The 22,160-nt window shown below is 28.6% G+C and overlaps 1 protein-coding gene across 2 annotated transcripts in view; it reads right to left on the bottom strand.

Moving 5' to 3' along the window:
- Nucleotides 1–2,271: 2,271 nt before the first annotated feature.
- Nucleotides 2,272–22,160, bottom strand: part of LOC148231678 (serine protease inhibitor dipetalogastin) — an 89,272-nt gene continuing 69,383 nt past the window's right edge. For both annotated transcript variants that reach the window (XM_088193246.1, XM_088193245.1), the window contains exons 4-13: nt 14,969–15,100; nt 11,591–11,738; nt 11,358–11,519; nt 10,825–10,968; nt 8,052–8,216; nt 7,778–7,939; nt 6,435–6,557; nt 6,187–6,363; nt 3,268–3,426; nt 2,272–3,064 (exon numbers count right to left, since the gene is read on the bottom strand). In XM_088193246.1, the coding sequence (XP_088049372.1) occupies nt 2,989–3,064; nt 3,268–3,426; nt 6,187–6,363; nt 6,435–6,557; nt 7,778–7,939; nt 8,052–8,216; nt 10,825–10,968; nt 11,358–11,519; nt 11,591–11,738; nt 14,969–15,100 (1,448 nt within the window). In that variant the 3' untranslated portion in view covers nt 2,272–2,988. The remainder of the gene's footprint in view (nt 3,065–3,267; nt 3,427–6,186; nt 6,364–6,434; nt 6,558–7,777; nt 7,940–8,051; nt 8,217–10,824; nt 10,969–11,357; nt 11,520–11,590; nt 11,739–14,968; nt 15,101–22,160) is intronic.

Genomic DNA, 22,160 nt, shown 5'->3' with positions numbered 1-22,160 from the left:
GACACGTGGTGCCTGGCATGCCAAGAAAAACGTTTAAATTATTATATGTTCTGGCATGCAAATCGAGCTTTCCGACGAAAAAGCTCTTTATGTACACTTTGTGCAATTTGTACAACACAAATAAAGCAGTAATGCTAGACAAAGCCGAGTGTGAAGTTTTAAAATTGAGCATTTAAATCACTTTATGAATAAAAAATACAATTAAAAAAATATTTTCTCTCAGACTTAAAGAACATAACCTTAGATATTATAATCGACAAGAAAAGATCAAATCACTTACAATAAACTAGCTCCGTTGTCAAACAAACCACAATTGACACAAAAAAAAATTCTACGTCCGAAAATTTTCAAACAAAAGAAAGTATATATAATTATATTTAAAATCGAATGTACTTTGTTTAAATTTATTTTAAAAAAATCTCTTAAATAGCATATAAAAATATGACTGCAAATAAGAAAAAATATCAACTTGCTCATTTTTCTGACTTAACTACTTTCGCCAAATACCAAATTGTTATTTCTTGTGGTCTGCGCCGGATGGTGTTTTAGTTCAAACTATTTCATACATTTCGATATTAAAATGCATAGGATTCAGATGTCTTGAAACAGTTGCTTAAACATTGTTTCTCAATCCTTATTTATTAAAAATTTCACCAAATCCTAAATTAGTATTTCTCATAGCCTAAACCGTATTGTGTTTCAGTTCTTTTGTCAAAACCATAATGCATAAAGGCACAAAAAAAATTGAGCTGAAAATAGGAACACAACACCTTCGTAAAAATAATGAAAAACATAGTTATTTATTTCATTGACAGTCCTTTTTCTACCTAATTAAAACAAGAATCAATACGATTTCATAAAAAAAAGTTTTCTTAATTAAAATAAATAGAAATAATTTTTAGGTTTAAAACACTTAAGCTGTAAAATCATAAAATTTAATAAAAATAGGAAACGTAATTGTGCTACAAATTTCATCACATATATTTGTATTTTTTTTAATTATTTTACAAACTATTTTTTTCCTATTATAAATATTATTCACCCTTCTAAAACACATATTGATTAATGCGGTTTTCTAGCTGCAGTGACAAGTAAAAATATATATACTATGTTACAAAATACATGCCTTTGAATACAAGTCAAAATTAACGCTTTCGAGCAGTTTAATTTATACTATAATATATATAACACGCAATTTTATTTCGCCTTGAATTATTCATTAATAACAATATTATTATACTGCACGAAAGGTCGTTTGTTCGTTGGGAAAATATTCGCCTCAATTGATACGCATATTGGAATTTTTATATATATACTTTTGGATGGATCTAACCAAGTGCCTTATAAATCGACTTGGAATTGTGTATACGTGTCGTAAATGAGACGATAAGTTGACATTAACACTTAATGATTTCAAAACCTTAGGTTAAAATATGCAAAATGCTTTTCAGCAACGAACGAAGCGTGACATGATTTCTTATCTTCTTGTTATACAAGCCAGCTATATATTTATAGCGTGCTATATTAGTTTTATATGCATATGGTTTATTTTTAGCTAATATGGATTAAAAAAATGTACTTCAATAATAATGGTACATATATGAAATCGTATTTACTTGAATATAGTATATAATAATCAAATATTAGCAATACAGCTATTGATTTAATTCATATTAAAAACAACTTGAACTAAACAAATATTATTACCAAAGTGACTTGCTTCTTACATTTTAATTATATTTTTTTTTGTAAACTAGTGAAATAAAATTAAGTATATTAAATTACTACAATACCGTAAGTTTTATGTCAATGTTTTAAAATACTACGTAAAAAATATTTAAAATAATTTTAAACCGAAATACAAAATCTACAAGCGTTTAGCATTAATAAAAATTTTACTTATGAATTATTAATTAAAGTATATTTATAATTATTGTTGAAATACATTAAAATGACTCACCAGTATCATTTATTTATAAGATATCAATTCCCACTAAGCATTATTTATTATTTATTTGATATAAAATATTATTAGTATTCATATTTGACGTATATTTTACAAAAATATCACGGGTGTTAAAAGCACGAGTTACGTGTGCTTTCACCGAAGCTTTCCGTTAGACTAAACAGTTTAACGCCGACACGTAAACTTAACTCAACCCTTAACCGTAATATTTACATGCCTATACATAAATTATAGTCATGCGATAACAGTGTCACATGTTCGATAATTAAAATAAAAGTACTTAATGAATATGAAATAAAACGCAATTTATTTATCTAAGTCAAAATTTATTTTATATATATAATATATAATAATATAATGTTTTATTTTATGTATATATAAAAAAAGACAAACATTGCTTTTATTACATACATATGTATATAAAATATTTACACAAATTGATTCACAATGATGAGATTCGAATTCTTACAAAAAATATAAAATATGAAATAGAAGCCTTAACAACAAATAAATAAATTAAAATGATACATTCGCAAACTTTCACACAATCGCATACAAATATATATTTATTAATATAATAAAATGTGAAAGCGAAAGATATTATCAATAAATACTTATAATATAGGGAAGGTATAATTTAATCACATTTACTAAATATTATTATGTTTGTATCGGAGTTTTTGGAACCGCCGATACGTTACTACATCAATTCCATTTAAATGGCAATATGGATGGCAATAAATATATGTTTAATTATTATTTATATAAAATAACATTTTATCTAAAATATGCGCAATTACAAGAATGATTATTTAATACAAAAATTGTAGATATATATGTATGTAAAAAGAGCCTTGAAAATAAGGCTCTATTACTGTTATTTAATGCTTTTCGACTATGTAATGTAGTATATTATTATAATACGCTTTTTAACGTTTAATGCATAAATGTTTAGTTTAGTATATAAACATAAATAAAATTATTAGAGTCTTATCTCGTTGAGTCTTTGAAGTTGCTAAAATTTAGTATAAGTAATTTTTGGGTTCTTCTGCGAGCGGTTGATCGCAGCTTCCTAGGTTTTTGAATTGAACCAAGCTCCTGAAATATAAATAAAATAATATATATGTAATTTAGCTTTTAAACTTACATAAAAAATTGCATCTGTAGTATTATTTATATTTAGATCACATCATTAGCACATTCAAACGGTTATGCGTCCGCCGACACAGATCCACACAAAAACGAACTGTATATTGTGAAGTAAATTATGGTACAATTATGAAAACAGCATGATAGCATACCTCGATCGGCAATTTTCCATCTCCAAGAAGCAACGGTTGGAATAAGTTTTGTCGTCAGATCCGCAAACTGGATTGTATTCAGTTGGACATATGCGGGCGCATCCAGTAAATTGGAATCTGGACAAGCAGCGGGATAAAGGCACCACGAAAACATGTTTTCTGAAAATGAGTAACAAACAAATTAAGATAAAGTTAAGTAAACTATAATTGCATTTAAAAATTATCAGAATTTATGATATTATAAAATATAAAAATACTATTACGAAAAATCTCCTAAAATATATTGTACGATTTATCTCAAAGAAAGTCGCCTACTATCTTAAACAAATGACCTAATAATTTCATTCTTCTGAACAAAAACACTAAAAAAATCTTTGTAGAATCCCAAATGGAAAACCATTATGTTGTACTCCATCCCTAGCAAGCATTACCAGTCAATTATTTCTGACATATTAAGTCACATATTAAATAAAAAGGTACTTAATAATATATATTTTACAATCAAAATATCTCAAAGAATACATTGTCCGATTTTATTTTTGTAAAACATAAAATAAAACATCATTAGGTTTTACTCTATCCTTAGCAAGCATATAATAGTGTATATATTTTGTTACATAGTAAGTTATTTAACGCCTGTAAATGTGACTTACGTTTCAAGCAAAAACACTTATAAATACATTGTTCGATTTTATCTTCGTAAAACGGTATATGAGAAACTTTGATTTTGTAACTTCATCCCTAGCAAGCTTAATGTGTCACTGTTTTTGCTACACAGTAAACGCTAACCATCTAGAATAATAGACTAAATAATATCTATTTTCAAATCAAAAACAGTATAATTTTTTTTTATTGTCGGATTTTATTTTAGTAAACGACAAATTACGTTGTACTCGATCCTCAGCAAGTTTACCGTGTATATTTTTTGTTAAATAGTAAATTACCTAACACCTGCAAAAATGACTTACGTTTCAATTTTATTTTATCTTCGTAAAACGACAAATGAGAAACTTTAATTTTTTAACCCATCCCTAGCAAGTTTACTGTGTGACTGTTTCTGTTAAACAGTAAGTCGCTTACAACCTGAATTTTAAGCTTAATCATATTTATATTCAGATCAAAAACACTGTCATAATTTTTTCCCAAAAATTTATTGTTCGATTTTATTTATAACCACTTCGTTGACTCCACCCCTAGCAAGCATACTATGAAACTATTTATGTTATAGTTGGTAACATACCGTATAAATAAAGTAAGAAACACATTAAAAAAAAATACTTACTGTTTGATATATTATGTTTTTATGCTAAAGTGGTTAAAATATATACTATCAAATTTATAATAGTTGTTTTTGCCACAAATACAATAAGAGCAGTTAAAATAATAAATATATTTTTTAAATACACCATATTTTTAAACGTTAATTAGTGTAAATTATGCAGTTTTTTGTAGTAATATGCAACATTAAGTTATGTTGCACAACATTCAAATCTATTTAAAAAAATGTAAAAAAACTATCGTTTTTAGTTCTGTAAAAGCATCGAGAGCACTAAATTAAATTAATAAATTAATATTTAATACATATTGTATAATATTTGCATAGCAGATGTTAAAAAATCATGAAAATTTTTAAATTTATATTTTAAAGTAATTTACCTGAAATTTATAATTTAAAGTAATAATATCAATATGGGCTTAAAAATAGTTAAGAAATTACTATTGCTTAGAAAAATCGTTTTCTAGGTATATGTAACGAAAACATGAACGAAAAAAATACAGGCACGTCAAGAAAAGGGGTGACTCATCGTCATAAAAATCTTAGAACTATGCGTTTTTAGAACCCCCTTCCCTCCGTCTTATATACAATTATATACATTGCAAAAAATGTAACATAACTATTACACAAATAAATGTTTTGTTCTTTAAAATGCTTATAATAAAAATTTTCTGCTCACTACATTTGAAAAAATATTTAAATATAAAATTAAAGTATGCTCCTAGAATTTCAGCAAGATCCAATAATTATAGGCGATTGTGAATATTTTTTTTAAGTCGATGGTTATAAGGTTACACCAAATGTTTAATAAAGGATCTGAGCATTACACTTACATGAATTTTATAGTACCTGAAATTTTATGCACGGCGAGATAAGAGATGACTCATTTATGTAAAATTTTAATAAGCCATCCAAATCTTTTGAGTTAGTTTTCTCAGAACCCTCTCATTCTCAATGACAGTCGATAATATAACTTTACATATTTGATTGCAAGACATTGATTATTTGTATATAAATAGTGCAGGTGTTAACAGCTTGAAACAACACAAATAATCAATGCTTAGACATTTAATTTTAATATTTGCAAAATATTTTTCATAGAATAAAATAAGTTTATAACTCATGCCAACCTTTTAACATTGAAATTGTTAGTGGATATGGCGTAAGTTAAAGGCCATCCATTGTCACTGATAAACTTATTTATTTGTTTTAATAATTAATGTTAATGAACAATGTTAATGCAAATAAAGGCTTTTAAAAACTATTAGTAGATATTGCATTTTTTTAAATACAGCAACTTTTAAGATGAGAGGAGAATTATCAATATAAAATTATTGGTGACCAAACCTTAGAAATACTAGTGAATCTAGTCATAGCAACCTTTTTTGACACTTTTGTGATTAGTTCATACCTATTCGTGCTAGATTTATGGATCGCCCTATAATCGAATAATTATCATATTCGCATAGTATACACCAAAATATTGTTCCCAAGCCCTAGATTCACCATGCATAATGGATTGCCCTTTTATTCATCTCGCTCATCGACCTCGCACGCAACTGCTACCTCACGCACACGACTTTCAGGTCACGAAGTCGCACAACGGCGGTACCATTGCCACCACCATCGATTGATTCTCTCACCCGCAGTTGACCCTCTTCATTTCGCAGTCGTTTTTGTAGAACCTATTGTCCGATCCGCAGACCACGGGACCTTCGGAAGAGCAAGTTAGTCCGCATCCTTCGGTGCTCCTGCAGTGTGAGTCACCAGCCGTGACCACGTGCTGTCCGCAAGTCATCCTACGCATCTCGCATTCGGATCTGGAAGCATTGCGAATTGTAGGTTGAAGCGTTCAGATTGAAGATTGGAAGGCGTAGATAAGGTTACCGACTTGTAAACGTTTCCGTCCGAGCCGCAAACTGGTGCTAGTTCTTCGTCTGGGCAAGATATGGGGCATGGCTCTGGTCGAAGGAGCTCAGTGCAGTTACCTACGTGGGCTAGTTGAACTCCTTTCCTGAAATTAAGAGAATGTGATTAAGCAATATAATTTTTATACCAGATGCATCTTGACAATAAAATGTTTGCATTGACCATTCTACTTAAATAAAAATGAATTTTATCTTTGTTGTACCTGAGAGTAAACCATAGATAAATTAGCTAAAATTAGGACAAAAAAAACACAAATTTATTGCCATAATAAGCAATATGTTACTATAGATTTTTAAATTTTAGTAAAAGTATACTAATGCTATTCTTTAAAATATATGTTTTTAATCGTTGTATTTGCACTACTTGCTTTTTTGAATTAATATGAGGTTGTTACACGACTGAAGACAAACCAAAACTGGCTTATAGCTAAATAAAAAAATTCTTTTAGTATGACATAAAATTGGTTCTAAAATAAGATATGGCTGCAATCAAAGAATGGATTTTGATTTGTCTAAAAAACAATGTAATGCAACACTCAAACTCTGAGTATTAACAGTATCTGCAGTTTGCTTAAGAATTTATCTTTTTCGCAGTTCTTTTGAGCTCATATTTTAAAGGTAAAACATATGTTTTAAATCGTTGTATGCGCACTACCTAAATTTTTAAATTTATATAACATGTCATAATCGAATTTTATAATAGGCCAGTATTAATTTTAATTTGGGGTTGTTACACGACTGAAGACACAATAAATTGTTTTGTGTTTATTTTGATTCTTATTATTTACATACAATTTATAAATTTATAAATTAACACCATCATTAATTTCAGCCGACCAACATTTTTGACAAACCCTATTGTATACTATATATTATTATAATTAAGAATTATTTAAAAAAACGAATGATACAGATCAATGTATAATTTAATTTAATCATTAATCTTATTTTTGGGCTTGTATGTATATTATAATCATATATTAAACTAACGATACTCAAGGATAATTAAATACTTCAAGATTCTAAAAGCATAAATTACCTAAATTTTTATCAAACATTATCAAACCAGAAATACAAAAGAACTTGATTTATATTATTTCTGATTATTTGATTGTATCTATTGTAACCTACATATCTACATTTAATACTTCCGTACTAAACAGAGAACCGGCACAAATTAAGTTCTAGTTATAAAATTTCACGCACAAACTTCTAATGGGACCGACGCACGTCACGACTCAAATCTTGATAATTGTCAAAATCACCAGGAAAGTTTTGACCTAATTTTAACCCATAAGGTACTTACAGACAAGTCGCTACTTTCAGTTGGCAAAGGTTTTGGTATATCGAAGCGTCTGTTCCGCAAACTGGGTCCATCCTTTGTCCGCATTTAGTCTTCAAGCACTTGGTCAGCTTGCTTCTGCATTTTTCCATTTCGACTTTGACGACTTTCTTGCGACTGGAAGCTCTATATGTAATAAAAAATATATATATAAACATATAATTTGAGCATTGTAAATAAATTTAAAAAAGAGGCGAATTTGTACTATTTTTTTAAAGCTTTTGCTTCTCATACTCACCCACAGTTTAACATTTTCATCTCGCATTCGTGTCTGTACACGTTTTCATCAGAACCGCATACCGGTTTGTCCTTTGCTGAATTGCAATTGGTAGGACATGCTTCGCTGCCTGAGGTCCTCTCTTGAGACATGCAATAAGCAATGGGTACTTCGAAGACGTGCTTGCTGAAAAGATCATAATTGTATTAGAAAAATGTATTTTTAATGCTACTCTAAAATATTAGAGAATGCTGCTTTTATCTTTATATTCCAGTATTTTTTTTTTTAAAAACATCACGATGAGATAAGACACTTTATCGAACATAATAGGCTTAGATATGCATCTCGGTGTGTGTCAGAATCGATCTAACAATCTACCGTGATGGGATCGCGTGAGATAGCGATGGCGATATAAAGATGCTTTAGTTGAACATCACTCGGTGACTAATCATGATAAAGATGAAAAGATTAGCTTCGACTGCTTCTGTACAAAAAAATCTATGCAGCTTAAAGAAGCTTTTAATGATATTTTGTTCATGGAATAAAAACCTAAATTTAATAATCATGATTTAGAAGAAAATACTACAATTATATTAATGATATCACCTTGACTTAATATTAATATTATTAAAAAAATGTTTCTTATACAAAAAAATAAGTTAATTACTTTACTGTGATGTAATCCTATGTAAATATCTCTTTAAATATGTCAAATATAAAATATTTCTCCACTATATATTTAATAATTACTTAATACTATATAACATAATTTACTTCTGGCATTGTCTGGCATATAATATGTCGCAATAATTTACAGAAATATTTTTTGGAACAACATATAAAATTCTATATTAAAAAATATATATTAGAAGAGGAATTTCTCCGATAATTTAGCAATCGAGTGAAAGGGTTTTTTTTTCATTAAATAAAGATCAACTAAAACCACAATACGAAAAACTTGAAAATATTTTTCAAGAGTCCAAAACTAATTATTTTTAAAAACTATATGTTAAAAAAACGTGTGTTGTAAGTCAAAAATAAATAAATAATACTCGTGGCTCAAATATTTTTGACCTAGAATTTAATAACCTATTTTTAAGTAAATTAAAGAGAGAAATCGCAGAAATGCTGTTTATTTGATCAAAAAACTAATAATTACAATTTAAAAACTTAGTAAAATTAACCATTTTTTCTCACTTTTTAATAGTAAGATAAAAAATATCTAATAAACAGTTAATAATAATTAAAATGACTATTAAATATGTGTATCTGTAGAATTTTTTTTCTGCTTCTTTGATAATTTATTTTGCAATACTAATTTTATGTTATTAAATATGATTTTGCATTTTTTTTTATCATTGGCCAAAATACCTATGTGTTTAATTATACTGTATCGCGTTTTTTCTTGAGAACTATTACTTTAAAATTCATCAAAAAAAGTAAAAATTATGATTTTTCATTTTTTGTTTAAAATTAAATTTATACCAATATTTTCATATAATGTACAACCACTGCAATTTTAAAAACAAGTAGTGGTTCTTATCCGATAAATTAACAGCTTCATTAAAAGCAGGTAGTAATAAATGGACAAGGATTTCCGATTGAGATTGCTTGATAATAAAAGTTTTATGACCGACTCTAGGAATTACGATTAGCAAATATTTATTTTCAACGTTTTCGAGCATTTACCAATCAACAAAAAATATATAAAAATTAGTCGTTAATTAAACATGCATTAAATATTTACCTAAAATTTTTAATATTAAAAATTTTATTTAAATTATGAATATAATAATTATGTACTTTTATGTTTCATTATAATCATATTCTTAATTTAATTAAAATAATAAAAATATTTTTGAAATATAAAAATATATTTTATCATAATATAAATACCATATATTTTGGTATATGTTCAAATTCTCATTTAACAAGAATGATGTGTTTCATATCAAGTAATAAAAAACACTAATTATGTAAAATCAATGGCAGAGAGAAGTCAAAAAATTTAGTCTCTAGTAATTTTTAATGCAAAACAAACAATATTAGTGGTGTTAAAAGGCCTGTGCTATGAGATAATTTAGTTTATAGTGTCTATGAGATAATTTAGATCAGGTTTTTCAAACTTTTTTTATAAAATATATTTTGTTAAGTTCTTTAATTTATTGGTATTATTTTGTATAGAAATCATTTACATTAATTTAAATTAAAAAATATTTGAATAATATAATGTTTTTTACTTATTATTTCTTCGGTTATATATGTAAATACATATATAATTATCTGGGGTATCTCAAAGCAGTGAAAAATCGACCGCCGTACATGTACGGCGATACTCTTCAAAGAGTTAAATGTGATTTAATTTATTTATTTGTGATAAATATTTTGTTTTTGAAACATATCGCATTACAACGCGACACAATCAACATCTACAAGTATCATTCTATAAATTAGTATGATAAAAAAATCTAGGAAAACCTTATATGTTATGATCGATTGGAACATTAAATATATAATAATTAGCATTTATGATTTCCTAGCAGTGATACAAATTTAACAACATTAAAATCTATATGGGATTCAAACCCAAGTCTATCAAGTCAATAATGAATTAAATTTATCCCAAAGTGATTATTACTTATATATAAACTAAAAATGTATACTAAATATATTTTAATAATTATAAAATATACAACAAATAATAAAGTAAATTATTATTTGTCTTGTATACATTATTTTATTTAAAAAATACAATTGTATGCCCTCAATCCAATAAAAAATATGATGTTCTTACCCGCAATTCTTGGACCTCATGCTGCAAGCGCTCGAATACAGAGTTCCGTCAGACCCGCACGTCAATGAGGCGACTCTCCAGCAAGACTCCCTGCAGTTCCTTGTGGTCTGACAGTACTTCTTATGAGTCCTCACCACGCCCTGCCTAAAAGTGTCAGAATTGATAAGTAATAATTAATTTATTCTGAAGAGTTGCACCAGATGGCCAACATAAAATCAAAAACCGTTATTCAGATGCTTTAATTTCGCAAATCCAGTTCACGCACGATTTACCTAGTACGTCAAAAGCAATGGCTGTGCGTTCATAAAAGCTATGGAAGTATTTTTCATAAATAAAAACATTTGTTTTATGTAGGGTATTAACGTAATAGTAATATCATCTAGATATTACTATTAATGTATCTTTTCAGAAACACAGTTTTATTTAAGATAGTGATAATAGAATATATTTGATTACTTGCTACTTTAAAACCCTAATATTTACAGTATTGTTGAAAAACAGTCCATGTTCATTAATGTTTAAAATACACTTACCCACAGGTGAGGAGCTTCATCTGGCAGGTGCTCTTGTACACATTTCCGTCGCTGCCACAAATGGGTCCATCGAGTGGTGCTCGTTCGCAATTCAGAGGACAGTTCTCTCTGTGCGCCGATATGTTGTTGCAGGCGCCCACGTGGGAGAACCCGATACCGATCCTGAAACGACGACATACCAGTTACATATAATGCAGCCTTCAAAGGTGCAATAAATTCGATTAGAGCCGCACCTGCAGATCTCCACTTGTAGCATGCAGCGGTTCAGGTACGTCCTTCCGTCCGTTCCGCACACTGCGTCCTTTTCGTTGGTGCAGCGATGCTCGCATTTAGACCCTTGAGCCCTTTGACAGTGGCCGGGGTTGTTAGTTAGTTTTACTCCTGAAATAAAGATGCAATTTTGTAGATGCTTTTACCTTTTTCTTATAATAAAATTTTATGTATATATACTACCTAGAACAATTTAATAATGTTTGATTTTGCTGTGCAGTTTTTTTTTAATTATTCTCTAAATAAATGTATTATTTTTGGTTTAAATAAATTTATATTTTTTTTGCATACTATTTGACTTCCAGATTAACACAAATTATCTATAAAATGTATTGCAATAAATGCTGTGTTGGAATTAAGTGGTAAAATGGTTTGCATTTGAAAAAAATCAAAATAAACTCAACAAGTTTTGGCACATAAACATGAATCCTATTTTACTATTGTTACACAGTCCCAAACCATAATATTTTCATCCATAATTCCATCTACAATATATTTTTCCCTGACACTATGACATATATATATATATATAACCCAAAAACTCATAAAAAGTGACATCAAGATTTATATTATTAAGCAAAAAAGTTTGTGCAATTTTTTTGTGTTTAATGCATTTTTTTTAGATAAACGTTTACTACAAAAGTAAAACATGCAATTTGCTTAACCACAATTTTCTGGTTTATAACCACGTTCTAGTTCACAAATATTAAATAGGAATAATAGTAATAATAAAATAATTAAAAATTAATAAATACAAAAACTTTTTACAAAGTGAAAAATTAAATAAAATCAAAATGCATTAATTATTTATTTTGAATATTATGTTTGAACGTTCTTGTTTCTTGATTTTTTTTATTTCTCAAGAAAATAAAAATTCTCATTCTCACTACTAGATTTTCTCAAGATTTTTTGTAGATATGTAGGACATCTTCATTGTGTATAAATAAATAATTACTGCAAAAAAATATTTTTACAATAATTTCATGGCAATATAAAAGCATGTTAATTATAAAATTCATAGTAATTAAAATATAAAGGAACTTGAAGAATGGTAAAACATAAAACTCTCGAGGATAGCCCCCATACATTATTTTAATCTGCTGATTCCAAATTATATAAACCAAATGCAAAATTAATCACAATTACTATATCATCATAACGACCACTTAAACAACGAAAAGAGAAATAATCCCATACTATAGCAATTCCCTTTAAAAATTTAAATTACAAATCACACAACGGGGAGATATTTAAATAAAAAAATTGCTTGTACATCCATTGCTTTGATTTTAATAAAAAAACTGCACAAACTTTTTTTATTTTACCTTCTTTATTCAAAGCATAATAAAATTTAGGCATTTAATTCATTACATTTATTAATAAAAATAAGGATTAAGCCAAAATTGTTGAGCCCATTTAAGTCCACTCTAATTGAAAAGGCAAACTTTTTTAATATACAAAAAATAGATAGCTTTTAATCTCCCTCTAAGAGACTTTCAGTGCAAATATTATCAGGGGAGTATTCATTATATTCTTTTAATTATTGTACTTGTAAATAATATATTTACTAAGCCTTTTAAGCAGCGTGACGTAAATGATTAGTTCGTTTATTAACGTTCGTCCAAATAAGTCCTTGAAAATACAATAAATACATATTTGCTGTTTAACCTTCACCTAAATCATTCATGAAATGTTTTTGTTATACTCAAAATAAATTAATATTATAAAAATTAAATAATGGCAAAAAAATACAAAACACGCAACTACACATTTTTTTATGTATTAAAATATTAATTAGGGTATGTTTGAATTTTTATTTTACTATGTATTATATTTGTGAAAATCATATTTTCAAAACCTTCCCACTGTTATGGACAAGACGAGCTATTAATAAAAAAAAATAAAAAATATTGCCCCCGTCAGATTATATAGAGTTATGCCTAACATGTAAAGTCTACAGTTACTCAAAGATATATATTAAGGACGGAATAGCGTAATCCGTAACGTTTCAGACTAGAAACTCTGGGGTTGCGGGTCCGAGCCCCGGCAGCGGTACTCGAATTTTTATTTATAAAAATGCGCTATTATTAAAAAACTGGTTGTAGGTGCAGTGACATCTATTAATTATAAATTGTATAGCACATAATAATTTATAATTAATAATATAAGTCTTTCTCTTCAGAATTTTGTAATCGCAAAACTATGTGTTTTTAATTTTTTACATATTTTTAAATATATAATACATCTTTTTTAATATGATGTATAGTTTTGAGACAAAAAATCACGAATTAGTTGTAAAGTGTGAGCCAGTGTTTTACCCTTAAGACTTACTGTTTTCACAAAACTACATTTAAATACTATTTATTGACCGTACGACATGGTTTTAGTAAAGTAAAGTGAATTATTCCATTATAATCAAAGAAAACCGCAAGGAGAATCCTGATATTTAATTGAACTTAACGTGCTTTTCTGTATTTTTGTGTGCTTTCGTTAGGACAATTACATTTTTATTTCAAATTCATATGCATAAACTCATGATGATTCTTCTATTATTCATTAAAGCAATTTTGGGTCGTGAGTGACTTTAATAAATTAATAATGATTCTGTTATTGTAAAAAATCTATTGCCAAAAATTTGATTTAAAATTGATTTGCATGAATTAAACTATGTTCTTAATTTATAAAATTTAAGACCACCTATCTCTCATAATTTTTATATTTTAACTATTTATTTAGACAAAGCATCATCGCAAAAAGCATTCTCTAAAATATGCATCACTTGACTATATTTAATTTTATTAGTCATTTTTAAAAGCAAAAAATCGTCAAGCGTGATAATATGCGTTGCCAACACTTGGCTATCAAACACAAACTACTCGTCAAATATAACGGAAAATTGACATGCAAACCATAACTTTATATTATCTTATATTGATTGATATGAGATAAGTTTTACGTGCGTGTAGAATCACTATTCATAATGTATTTAACATGGAAACTCTTGCATGTTATTTAACCCTACAGTTAGTCCTTAAAAAATATTTTCATATACTATAAATTATAGAGTAACAGCATGAGTTTGAGGAAAATAAGTTACTGAAATTACATATTTATATATTATTACATACCGCAAACACCCCTTTACAGTTACAGTTCATAATACGAAATCTTTCAACTTCCTTTAATTGCACAACATCGCGTACTTTCCCGTTAATCGGCAACCCAAACAGGAAAACAATTTGTTAACTTTAGTGGTCAAAAATCCCATTCAGAGGTCCAGCCCGAAATAATTGGACGTCGAGAGTGTCTTATTAAGCACGTTTTTCCTCGTTCATTATTACCTTTGCCGCAGGTCTTCTTGCGCATGTCGCACAGCGAAGGGTAGATGATTCCATCCGTGCCGCAAACTGGTTCTCCCTGAAGGGCTGCTGGGCATATCCTCGGACAGCTAGCGTCGAGGGCACCGTATACTCCTGTCGAAAATAAAATTATGAATAAGTTAAAAAATAAATTAAATTCTTGACATAATCGGTTGCGAGGATGAGGAAAATTCGGCGAAGAGCATAGGAGGTCTTTGAAGGACGAATACCAATCTTGGATGCATGCTGAGATAGCATGTTAAGTATTGTTATATATATATGAGAGTATACATCTGGAAGCAATATAAATTACAACAAAGGTTTGAATATTATTAAAAAAAAAACATTATGACTGTAGGCAAACGTCATTTGATATAATGAGATGAAATAATGAATACCTACAAGTTAGTTTTAACCACGAGACTAAAAGTATAAGAATTGATGACATATATAATATTAATAATCATTTATAATCAATAGTTTTTAATAATAGCGCATTTTTCATAAATATAAATTCAAGTGCCGCTGCTGGGGCTCGAACCCGCAACCACAGATTGACTAGTCTGAGACGTTACATACTACGCTATTCCGGCATTTAAAAGGATATAGGAACATAGGATACGGTCGGTGTTTGAATCATCACCAAAAATGTAGTATACAATAACAAATAGTCTGTTTTGGCCCTGAATCAACGCATTAAATAAACGATCGATAATTGAAAGGGCGTTAGATATTCTCTTATTCTAAAAGGATTTTAAATTTAAACACTTTCAGCAGAAGCTTGATAATGCTTACAAATGAGAGTTTAGCTGAACTTACACGAAGCAAGTTACATCAAATATCCATAAAAAATTTAACCCCATAACTTTAAATTTAATAAAAATAAAATCTGAAATCCCTAAAAGTACAACTGAAATTTTGAAACTGTGCAAAGAAACGTTTTGATTGTAGACAACGAAAGCTATACTTTCTGCCATATTTTAAGGCTGCAATATAAGCGTATTTAAAGAGTTATATTGCTTCAAATGATTTTTTTAAATTTGAAGCCGTATTGTATCGATAAATACAGCTTTTTAAAGCTGCTCCTCTAACTGATGTTAAAGGAGCTATCTACTAGCAGATGCATTCATAAGTTTTGTTCTGTGGAAGGTCCACCCAGCTACGCAGTTAACGCTAAGGTCATTCAAATGATAACTGCAAACTTTTTGAAAAGAAAATAACAACTCGTTTTAACAAAAGGCTTAATAACAATAATAAAATAATTCAAACAACAATTGCGTAACTTACAACTGCAAAAATTGTGCTAACATATAGCATATTTATCGAATATTTGACCTTCTTGTTCACCCATTAACTCGTCTTAGCATCTTAAAAATAAATATTCTGCAATAGACAATGCGTCTACTAACATAAAAACCGCTATTTTAATATACAGTCTTGCATTAACAACCATCGGAGTGTGTTCATCTTACAGTTTCAAGGCGTGAACATATTTTGTTGGTCGAATATGCAAGCGATGCAATTGGCCAACCATATTCTGCATCTCTAATTCGACAGAGACGACTCGAATCAAGAGTATGAAAGATCTGATACTATGTTACATCAGCAGATGAGACGCAAGAGTCAAAGACAATCAATCGATTCGAGATGACAGACAACCAGAACGAGACGACGAAAAAGAAGACATCACTTCTCAACCAGAGAAATATTTATAGCTTGATACTATTGTATTTCACTGTGATAAATTATACAACTAAATTAAACAAACTGTCACGAGCTTTCCATTTTTGATGCCCAAGTCACACCCCTTTGGCCTTAAAACCCGGAAGCTCTAAGTGAGAATAGGACTATTAACAAAATATATTTTTTTAGGTTGAAATATGTATTTTCAATATCAAATCCGAAGTCTGGACGCGCAAAAAATGGACACACGTCCGCCACGACAGTCCAAGTGTCAAACTTGAACGCAAAAACTGCACGTCATTTAGTTCGACGACCGCCGATTTTAAGACGAAATCTCGTTATGCGACCGCCAATCTGTCATCTGTTGCGAAATTGCAGCCCCAGGTCTCCATTTTGAATATCCGCTGACATTCTGTCGTATCCGACTTCCGATCTGAATAATCGACACATAAATCGTGATCGATCCATTACCACCGCAGTGATTTTTTTGCTCAAACGAAAGTGACTATTCACCGTTTGGCAAAAAATGTGCCGTAATTAGGAACACGAGGAGATAATTACAGTATCGGCCATTGACAGTGAGGAAAAAAATGGAGGCGGATTTTTTATCGATTTTTTTATATCGCCGGCATTGATTGATGCTCCGCTCAAGCGTGGACTACCGGCAGACACGCCTTATTATATTTTTTATTCTATTTATAGTAAAAAATAAATGATTGAGAATGTATTATTATGTCGGACAAGGAGCTACCGGTCGGGAGCTAACTGAAGAAGATAGCTCCAGTAGCAATTTAGAGCAACTTTCGATGCGGATTTTATAAAATAATACGCTTAATAATAATGTGAGCAGAGAAAACATGATTGAGTTATAATATGCGATTTTATAGTTAGCAAATTGAGGGGCGTTTACGCTTTTTTAAGATGTGATGATGTGTTTATTTGTGTTTGGCATAGTTTTTATAATATTTAATAATATTATATAAATTGCTTAATTTAATTTGAATAAAAAATGTACACAATGGGGTTATTAATATTAGTTATCCATTAAAAATAAAATAGACCACGTTCTAATTAAGACTTACTGGAGGTATGAAATTTCAGAGGCGTAATAATAGCGGAACTTTCAATACCGGTACCGAGAGATAAAACCAGTAAATACCGGTATTACCATTATTATTATTATTTTAATTAATTGACTCGCATGATTCACAATGTGTATTAATTAGAAAAACCAAAATAATTCATTAATTAAAAAAAAAATATTTTCGAAAATATAAACACCAAATTTTTTTTCTTTGGGAACAGTAAATCTAGGTCTTTGCCAAAATATGGTCTTTGATCGATCGCTTTTGGATGCCTTCTAAATTTTTATATCAGGGGCCAGAGCAGCACTAGCAGATTTATTCCAATAAAATATATTACTCATTATTTTTTATCAGTTACGATTATCCGAAAGAACCTTATGAGAAAAGATTGCGTTGAAAATTGTAAATCTGTTTGTTTAAAGCGACATATTTTTTTAAAAAACCGATTAATATGATTGATGATTGTGATATTTATGTTATTACTGTGTTATTTATTTATATCATTAAATATATATTTTAGAATATCCCAATTATATTTAATTTCGAAAGATTTTTTTCTCGTATATTTATTTATTTCTACTTATGTTAAAAGTAGCATTAATTAAATTTTAATTATAAATCTATGTAAATAATATAGAATAAATAATACGTGAATACTGCATAACCCTTTTAGTCCCATTTTTTATTTTTTAAATAAATTATATTTAGTTTGAGCTTAAATTTTTCATATATATTTACTTAAAAGAATAATAGATAAATCAAGTTTGATGTGAAATAAAACACCTATCAACACATGCTAATTATAGCGTCTAGTACAACCTAACTTTAATTGGCACCAGAAAAAAATAATATTGCATTATTGTCTAAAAAAAAAAATTGTTTTAAATACATACATTTCACGAAAATTTTTCAAATGAGTTTTTAATTTAAATATGATAATTTAGACTTAATTGTTGCCAATATTTAACACCTATGGTAAGTAAATTATAGTTCTTGGACTGTGTAGAATGGGGGTAAAAATGTACAAATAAAAAGAATTTCTGCTTTACTTTTCACTTCGCCAGCCATCCCTATCATAAAAAAGTGTCTGATAGGCCGCTGCGGCGCGGTCATTTCTCTGTTACATAACATAATTATTGGGAACTGCTAGGTACCGTTAGACTTGTCTGAGATAAAGCAAATGTATTCCTTTTAATTTGACATTGATTTACAAAAACAATATATAAAAATCCTTTTTGGGTTATTAAAAAAAATAAAAATAGACCTAAATCGTTTTGCATTCTGCCGATTTTCATGCGTAATTTATTTTTATCGGAGCGGGTTTTTAGATTACCAAAGCAAAGATAAAGCCGCCGGCCGGTTAGAGTAACAGAAAATCGCAAAAAAATTGATCGTCCTTCAAATACACTTATCTACTGAGAGAATATGCATATTTTCAAATATTTAGCACGACACCTTCGGAAAGGTTTATTATCTAAGTGTCTTCTTTTATTACTTAAGCAAAAATAAAGCAAGTTTAAGTGTTAAAAATTTTCCAGACCCCTATTGAAAGCTTACAATTAAGCATGAACTCGCCTTTACTTATGCAGCGGTATTAAAAGGGCAGTGGTTGTAAACTTTATTAAAAAAATATTCGTACAAATTTAATTTTATATAATAAAAAATGCTTTATAAAAACTCTCAAGAAATGAGAATTCTTAATTTGACATTTGTCTCGAGAATTTCACAATAAAAAAACTAGTTCTAATACATACACGACATAATTGTAAAAATATGAAAAAAATAAGTATCGCCGAGGGAATCACCCATTTAAAAAAAAATACTGGTCCAAGTAATCTCTAACGGGGTTGACTATCTCTTTAGACAATCGACCACTCAAATAACTCGAGAGAAACCGAGTTAAATCATCCGAGCAACCAAGTTCCGACAGTTGTTTTATTAATAACTTATGACAAACTTCGTCATATGCCATATAAATCAACCAAAACAATGAGTTTTTAACTGATTAACAATTAAAATGGTTATCACATTGTGTTAATATAATCTTTATATTATTTTACAATGTGTTGTGAAATTCCTAGCAGAATTTTCTGAATATATTTTTCATATAGTTAAAACGCTTTTAATAAGAAATATTAAGTAAAATAGAAATATAGTATATATCAAACTATAGTGCTTTTTAAAATCAAAATCTATCATTATACTTATTTCAATGCTATGTTTCACCCTTTTAGATTCAAATGTTCCTAAATATATATTCCTAGCATTCGTCAACATAATGCATTTATTACCACAACGAATTTTCTTATGTTCTTTGTTGTCAATATACTTTATATGACTTTCAATATGAACCGCCTTATTTTATGTACAGTAAGCTCTGAGCTAATATTTATTTACATATATAATGATATTTTTCGGTGTCTTGTCATTGTAGCACTCACTTCAAAGTCGTCAACCATCAACACTTACGTACTCGTACTATTTAAGCATCATCGACAAATCTGTATTTGTTTTTTCTGTACACACAAACAACAAATATACAACATCGTCCGTTCCGTAATGCAAATAGGCAAACTTCAATAAAGCGAATGCACGTTTTCAAATATTTTCTTAACGTTCTCCGCTTCTGAAGCGGTACATTTCCGAAAATAAGCTCTAGTAATAAACAATTTACGATAGGTATTCGGGTCATTCGTTTCAATAACTCGATCCTATAATATCGCACGCGCTCACTAAATAATTTCAAAAGCTACAGAAATACTAGCTGATCAAAGATGTGCCAACGATAAAATTTTACCGCGTCCTAATTTCCATCTTACTGTAACGAATGTACAGTATTTTTACAGCAAGAGATGTCGTTTACCCAATTGCATTAATAACTCAAAATATTGCACGGACTATCAAATAAATAGTATATCCGTCCTAAAACGCAAGATAATACGTTCTACCCTACGCAGAATATTAGTGTTATTCTTCCCTTTGATTAGTAATCGCAAGAGTGGTCATCTAGACCAGTGGTCGGCCACCCAAATGCATTGGCGTCCCACAAAACAGGTAATTCAAAGTATTGGACACTCAGCGTGCCACTGAAATAAAACTAGTAAATATATTGTAAGACAATTTCGTTTTACTATAATAATACACGCTACATAAAAACATCTAGATGTCGTATAAACTGGTTTTAAAAAGCCTTATTAGTAAAAAAACTGTCGGATTACGATTTATTTGAGTTATCGATTGTCAAAAAGATATTTCATTCCTTCGGGAGATTTTTAAAAGTGCAACCTGTTCCTTCTGTTATTCAATAATGACATAAATACGGCAATTACAAATTCCAGTTGTATTTTATATACCATTGAGTGGTATCGACGTACATGTACGGCGATCGATCTTTCACTGTTTTGGGGTACCCCATATAATTATATATTTACATATATAACTGAATAAATATAAAATAAAAAATATTATATTTATTTAATATTTAAAAAAAAATATTTTGATGTAAATGATTTTTATATAAAATAATACTAATAAATTAAAGAGTACGAAAATGAGAATAACAAAAAATATGCTATATTAATTTTATATAAAAATATTAAGAGACTCTGAATTGATATAAAAAAAATCCACAAAAGCCGAAAAATATATAAAATATATGTAAAATAAATTGACAAAATTTAATATTAGAAAAGTGTTAAAATATTTTTTTAAAACACACTAATACAAAAAAGCAGTAAAAAAATTAAATCAATTACACGTTGAGAAGCACTGATTTTTTTATATTTGAAATATAAATGCAATATAAGTAATAATAAATAACTAACCAAAAAATAATTATGAAAAAATATGTAAAATAACTCACTCCCAGGTGTTACAAACCAATGTCTTTAAATTAACTCACTACTCAAAGGGTTAAAAGTTAAGATTTTTTAATCACTTTTGAAAAGTGTAGATTCTCTCTACACGTAAATGTCATGTGAAAAATAAAATTTAAATTCTTTAGTATTGGAAAATGTCATTTTTCCTTTAAATCACATTATGCAAACGGTTTTTTTTATTAAGACACTTATGAGAGTTTTATCGACACGTAAACGACGTCTACGAAAAATCTTCAAAGATCAGTTTTGTTACACTTTAACGACCCGTCAATTATTCCAGTTTTTTATGATCAGCATTATCTACAATTTAGATTCATCTTATACTCAAGTTTGATCTAAAAAGTTTGTAAAATACTTTTATATTACTATATTTGATTACTATTCATTCTTGTATCTAAATCACTCTGTGATTTAGATTCTCTATAGATATGAGCTGCTGTCTGTTTCTTAGTGTCGGAAAATGCCATAATATGTCATTTTCTCAATCTCATTTACCATAAGAATATTCTTATATATCAGTATAGATTT

Source organism: Plectrocnemia conspersa, unplaced genomic scaffold, assembly GCF_051122295.1.
Source record: "Plectrocnemia conspersa isolate PC_06_02 unplaced genomic scaffold, ASM5112229v1 ptg000009l, whole genome shotgun sequence".
Taxonomy (NCBI): Eukaryota; Metazoa; Arthropoda; class Insecta; order Trichoptera; family Polycentropodidae; genus Plectrocnemia; species Plectrocnemia conspersa.
This window is presented reverse-complemented; position numbering and strand designations above follow the sequence as displayed.